A 6,492-nucleotide genomic window follows, 5' to 3' on the forward strand; every position below is an offset into this window, starting at 1 on the left:
CCCACCCCATAACAATAAGCAGAAGAGTATGGATGTATGAATATTACAATTATTCTAAGTTAAAACACAAATTATTGTACCAGAAGAAGTTCAAACTGAGCATCAGAAAGGGGAAGAAAGGGGATTTAAGTGACTTTGAACATGACATGGTGGTTGATGTGAATATTTCAGAAACTGCTGATCTACCGAAATTTTCCCACACAACCATCTCTGTGATCTGAAAGAGGCATGTTGCACAGATAAAACTGGGCTGGAAAAATGTTGCCTGGTTTGATGAATCTCAATTTCTGCTGCAACATTCAAGTGATAGGGTCAAAATTTAATGCAAAGAGCATCAAAGCATGGATCGATCCTTCCTTGGACTGATCACTGGTTCAGGTTGCCGGTGGTCATTTAATGGCGTGGGAGTGTTTTATTGCCATAAATTGGGCCTCTTATTCCAGCGCCATGGTGGATCTGTGCCATTAGGCAAGCATTAAGGCAGTACTAGCAAGGTATACCTAATAAAGTGGGAGGTTAGTATACTGGCATATGTAGATTTCAATACCTGAAAAAGATCTGAACAGAAAGAAAATAACAAAACAAAACCCAAAATGGTGATATAAACACATTTTTCCACTCAGTTTCTAAAATCTTGGAGGAACTGTCCATGCATCCATTTGCTTCTGCTTATCCTTTTCAGGGTCACGGGGGGTGCTGGAGCCTATCCCGGCTGTCATAGGGCGAGAGGCGGGGTACACCCTGGACAGGTTGCCAGTCTGTTGCAGGCCTAACACAGAGACAGACAACCATTCGCACTCACATTCACTCACAGATTCACACCTAAGGGCAATTTGGATTAATCAATTAACCTACCCCCCCCCCCCAAACTGGACGGTGGGAGGAAGCCGGAGTACCCGGAGGTAACCCACGCAAACACGGGGAGAACATGCAAACTCCACACAGAAAGACCCCGGCCTGATGGTGGAATTGAACTCAGGACCACCATCATCAACATCATGATGTTGAGAAAAATGTTATTTTAACAAAAAGAAAAGAAAACAAACAAACAAAAACAAACACCCAACCAAAATGATGTGAAGAGAAAACATGAAACAGATATATATACATAAAAAAAGCAAAGTTTTATTTTTTCACATTTGCACAGTTGTTCTCCCTTTAAAAAAATATTAATGCAAAAAAAAAAAAAAAAAAAAAAAAAAAAAATCAAAAACAGAAAAACAACAACAACACACCCACAGAAGAGCTTTGCTTAATTTGAGGCTGGTAGCTTGACAGTCACTAATAAGACTCGGGATCTCTCTTTATAACATCATCATTAAAGGCATCATTTGGTAATGAGCCACTAAATCTTTCTCCCCATCACATTATCAGATGATTTATGTGTACAGTATCGATGCATGAATCATCCACAGGCCATTAGAAGTGCCAACCTCTGCCTCAAAGAATGTTCACATTTAAATACTGTGTTTTAGAAAATACACTTGATAATTTGGTATAATCAAATGACATTTAAAAATAGTGTAACAAGTGTTAGAAACATTATTGCATACATATAAAAATAGTGGAAAAAAATTTCCCCTCTGTCAGAAAATTTAGTGTTAGTTCTGCAGATAAACTGTGGTTCTTGTTCGTGATCTCTTTAGAGTACATTTCATTAACTTTCTATGCAGAGAATGAGAACACAAAGTACAATATTAGTATTTTGAAAATGTAACTAAATGTAACATTTTGGTTGTAGCAGCTACGACAGATGCAAAGAAAATTTCTCTGGAAGCTACAGTGAGGATATTTTACCCACAACAAGCTAACCTGAGACATGTAAACAAACAAGAGTCACACAGATGCTCACAAATATGCAGAGCACACATTAAAAAAAGACAAGCTGTAGCATAATAGTCTCCCAGTATCATAACACCACTGTGAATATGTAACAGTGACACCACAATAATAATGAGTATAATAAGTGTAAAACATGGCTACAAAAGGTCCTGCATTATACACACATGCATGTAGTTCAGTTGGGTTTGCGAATAGTGTTCACAGCTGTGTGGGCCCAACTGCCCAGCGTGTCCGAGACGCGTGTGGCTCTGCGTGTGACATTTGAGCGGCTGAGTTTACCGCTTGGATCCAGCTTTCTCATCATCGCTCCCCCAGAACGTTCCTTTGGGCCAGATCTGCAGAGACAGAGAGACATGAGTCAGTGGAAAGAGACTGCCATTAAAACCATATAGGTTTACAACTGTAACATCAGTTAGTTATTTAAAAAGAAAAAGGCAAGTGTTAAGCCATCAGGCAACAAATGAAAATTTTCAGTAACTCATTTCCTGATCTACAATTTGAATTTTATTACTTATCATTTTAATGTGTAAATGGCCTTGTAGACATTCTGGTAATATCAGAAAAAGTATTTGGGAAAGTTTGGTGTCAAAGAAAATTTAAAGCAGGAGCTGTAAAGTCAGCAAGAAGAAAAAGTGTGAGCAACATTTGTTCGGACAGCGAGTTATTCATCTGTTTTTCTTCCGTTTCAAAGGAGACTTTCACAGATTTGCATGCATCCGATTAGCTCTGCCATGCACTTTTGTGTTTACACTGAAAGCGTATGTTCTCATAACTCAGCTGGTTTTACTTTTTGGAAAGGGGATTTTACCTTCTGTATTACTCCACAATTTGGGAATAGTTGAACTGCCTGTTGTAAGTAAAAAAACAACAACAAAAAACTGATTTCAATTAAACAAGAAGACGTCTATATTCAGTGAGGAAAGGATCTGGGAGCATGTAATGTGCGCAGATAACAGGCAAGATCACCATTACCGAGTGCTCGCTTTCCACACTGAATATCATCGTTTATACATCGGACAGGACACAAATATTTTAAATTACAACACGGGAAGTGACGCAAATGTTCAATTGCATTCTGTCATGTCATCTGGCTCCAATTCCCACACCCACCTCCTTTCCCCCTTACTCCCTCCTTATCTGAATACCAGAAACACAGACCCTGTTTCAAACTGAGGCGGGAGGAATGTCTGGAGGGAGGGGGAGGAAGTCTGGGGACCCACAAGCTGGGATTCTTTGGGTGAGAGGGCAAGGAGGACACAGACTCCCTTCCTCAATGCAGAATATGTATGAATACAAGGAAATGGACTAATGGCTTCTTCAGTTACACAAAACTTTAATTTACGAACAAAACACTTCTTTAGTGGTGATTATAGAAAAAGGTAACAAAACTTAACATGTTCTTTTTTCTGTTAATTACCCAATTTGGGAGAAACTAATAATACACATAATGCAAACACTTTTTACAATTTACCAGCCAGTCAATGATCAAGATATCAAAAGAATTCACTAAAATAAAAAATGTTACCTGTTGTCTCTGCCAATGATGTCATCAAAGGCCTTTGACAGATGTTTGAGCCTCCTGAGTCCACTGGAAACTGACTCCAAATCTTGGTCAAATTTCCTATTATAGATCATAAAAACAAAATATTTGGTGGAGAAAGATAACCACTGAAATTCAAGTAAGCTACTTTCAACTGCTCCACATATTTGATTGAATTTTTTTTTTAATAAATGGTGCATGATCTTCCTGACACAACCTCACAGGGATCCACTGGAATAAAAGTACTCAACAAACTAATAAACTAACAAAGTCCTAAAAAGCAAAGTTGCATAAAGAGTGAATCAAACTCACATCCTCTGGTTTTGTGTATTCGGAGAGGCAAAGGGACTTCGTACAGCAGCCATGCGGACCAGTTGCCTCCTGCCACCTCCTGTTTTCACTCCTCTTACAGATGCTTCAGGAGTCCTGCGTCCTCTGGAGCCTGGAGTACGCCCGGGTGTACCTGCTGCTCTGGGTGTGCGTCTGGGTGTTGCAGCCCGATGAGGTGTACGTCCTGGGGTGCAAGAATTTGATGCACCAGCATTTTCTCCATCACGACCCGGGGTCGCTACCAAACACTCTTCACGGGAAAATTCTCTGCTCCTCTGCAACCTCTGAGAGAGAGAGGGAAAAAACAACTCTGGAATAACTGACTGGTGGCTTTTGTTGACTGATAATAATCAAAAATAGGCAATTTCACACATAACAGTTAATCTACCTGATACACTCCGGTGATAGAATTACGAGCACTGCGAGTAAGCTTGCGGACTGTGTTGGTCTTTGGTTGCTCCTTCATGGTTTCCCAGGTCGGATTCTCAGGGAGGGAGCTGGTCTGGACAGATCGCAGTGGGAGTCGCTTCCTCAGTGACATTCTCAGAGAGTTGAGTGAAGATGAGGATCGAAGTTTACGGAAACGGTCCGGGGCTTCTGGGGAGCTCTCTGCTCCATCAGACTCATCCAGGACTGTGTGTGCCCGCCAGACTCCAACCACAGCTTTACCAACACCATCCATGACTGAGCAGGCTATATGACTGAGCTGAGAAAAAAAAAGTGATCTGTATGAATGCGTTTTATGAAAAAACATTTTTAATACTACCGTTTCAAAATCTCACAATATAAACCCCCCCCCCCCCCAATATTCTAATCTGGCTCAGCATGCTATGAAATTTGAATATTTCTTTGGACTCATAGACCAAAATAAGAAAAAGTTACAAGTTAAGACAAATCTTTCTCTTTTAATCCTCAAATTTGAGCTTAATTAAGCTTGCTTAACTGTTGCTTTAGGAAACTATTTCAGAGTTCCTGTGTCACTGTCAAAAAATGCGAAAAATGTCAATGAACAAAGGACGGAAAAAGTGAAAAATGAGCCGTAACAAGCAGCAGTAATCGTGTTAGTAAAAGCTCCGTGGCTTTTGTTAGATAGAGACAATGCTCCTGGTCAAGTGTCCAACTTAACCCAGGAATGGCTTGCCCTGGGGAGGGAATAACAGCCTTAAGCAACAAATGAGAATTAAAGTTTACCTTTCACTTGCCTTTACATGGAAAACGCTGTCAAATTGTGCCATTGTTGTCAAATGCTGCCTTTACCCATAAAAGTCAGTGAATATCATTAACAAAACAAAAGAGGGCTGTGCCCCCGAAGCCACGCTTAGCTAGAAAAAAAAAACGTTACTATTTCAGTTTACACGACAAAACTTCGACACAAATAAGTATAAAAACCTAATAGAAGAACGTCTGCTGAGACAACTGCTGTACAGAGAGCTTACCTGAAAGTTTCAGTTGTAAAAGTAGTCGATTCTCTGTGGCTTTTAGGCGGCTGTAGCTCCCGTTTCTTCTTTCGCTGTTTGAATTTGGCGGCGGACCACAGAATCCACAAAGGCACGCGTCACCACGCCCTACGCAGTGTTACGTGACGTAACACGATGCGTCACTACGTACAGTTTTAAGTTAATGGGATTTACGTTGAAATGTGACTAGAATTATAGTGTGCGAATAAGATTCCAAGATGTTTTTTCTTGAAATATATATTTTAAAATGATCTTTTAAGGTCTGTATTTTCAAAATAGTTGTAAAAAATACTTAGGATGACAACTTTGTAATACTAGATTCCTCAATACAAACACATGGCTTGTTGATGCCTACCAAAAGTCGTGTTGTGACTTGCAAAGGGACATTTAGCTAAGTATTATTGGGGGTCTATGTTTATATTTGAGCCTGTATGTGTAATTTTGATCCTGTGTGGATTAGGGAAAATCCAAAATAAATTTAAAATGTGCACCTAATTCTTTCTTTTCTTTTCTTTTTTTTAAGACTTATGCTGCACAATCATTTCACCCTGGAAAAATAACAGCTTAAAGAAATCATTAAAAGCCCTAAATTACCATGGCATTTATGCCCATGATGAGTGTATGTAAACTATCTCTCAAACACTGTCACATTTTCAATTAAAGAAAATGTTTGGGTAACTACAATTCTTGTTCCATTATGAAATGTTTAGCAATAAAGCTTATCTTTGCCAGGTAATATGTCCAGTTTTTATTGACTTGGCATGAGATTGGTATTGAAGCAACTAACAGGGATGTTAGTAATCCTCTTCTATTGCAATACTGTTTTCCCACCCAATTTACAGATAAAGGAATACATAAAAATACACGTAAGAAACATTTTACAAAGCTAAGTATAACAGTGCCTTTGGACTTGGTGATGTAAATCAAATATATTTAGCTGCTGGGAAATGCTAGATAGTTTGCACAGTTTTTTCCACCAACAGCACAATTATAACAGGTCACTAAATACTGTTGGTCATTTATCAAACACCATAAGGTTTTTCTTTGCTTTTGGTTGCATGTGTACACAAAAATCCACCATTGTGGCTACAAAGGGCTTGGTGACCAGCAGATGTCACTGCACACCTGCACATGAAATGCTTTCAAACAGTATTTTGAAATCTTTGTCTTGTCCACTTCGGTAGTGATTTAGTAAAGGCATTAACAAGACTGTGGAATAATTTATCTTTAACTTTGAATCCATTTGTCCTTCACTCATATCACTCTGTTTTATGTGTTTTAAAGTGTTTCTTTCTTTATTGGAAAGAACATAAAGAGGAGACC

At 39.1% G+C, this 6,492-nt stretch overlaps 1 protein-coding gene across 2 annotated transcripts; it reads right to left on the minus strand.

Annotated features, from left to right (window-relative positions):
* Positions 1–1,200: 1,200 nt before the first annotated feature.
* LOC116331447 lies at positions 1,201–5,290 on the minus strand. Of its 2 annotated transcripts, XM_039617948.1 has the most exons (6): positions 5,149–5,290; positions 4,101–4,418; positions 3,695–3,996; positions 3,368–3,463; positions 2,651–2,689; positions 1,201–2,177 (listed from the first exon to the last, which is right to left on the minus strand). In XM_039617948.1, the coding sequence occupies exons 2-5, from the start codon at positions 4,392–4,394 to the stop codon at positions 2,659–2,661; spliced, it is 723 nt and encodes a 240-aa protein (XP_039473882.1). In that variant the 5' UTR covers positions 4,395–4,418; positions 5,149–5,290; the 3' UTR covers positions 1,201–2,177; positions 2,651–2,658. The 2 variants fall into 2 exon arrangements, with proteins under 2 accessions (XP_039473882.1, XP_039473881.1); XM_039617947.1 differs by lacking the exon at positions 2,651–2,689.
* Between the last annotated feature and the right edge of the window lie 1,202 nt (positions 5,291–6,492).

This window comes from Oreochromis aureus, linkage group 10, assembly GCF_013358895.1.
Source record: "Oreochromis aureus strain Israel breed Guangdong linkage group 10, ZZ_aureus, whole genome shotgun sequence".
Classification (NCBI taxonomy): domain Eukaryota; kingdom Metazoa; phylum Chordata; class Actinopteri; order Cichliformes; family Cichlidae; genus Oreochromis; species Oreochromis aureus.

Coding starts and splice junctions, on each gene's coding strand:
- LOC116331447 (XM_039617947.1), bottom strand. CDS start 4,394: ATGGATGGTGTTGGTAAAGCTGTGGTTGGAGTCTGGCGGGCACACACA. Junction 3,464..3,694: donor AATACACAAAACCAGAGGAT/GTGAGTTTGATT, acceptor GATCTATAATAG/GAAATTTGACCAAGATTTGG. Junction 2,178..3,367: donor ATCATTGGCAGAGACAACAG/GTAACATTTTTT, acceptor CTGTCTCTGCAG/ATCTGGCCCAAAGGAACGTT.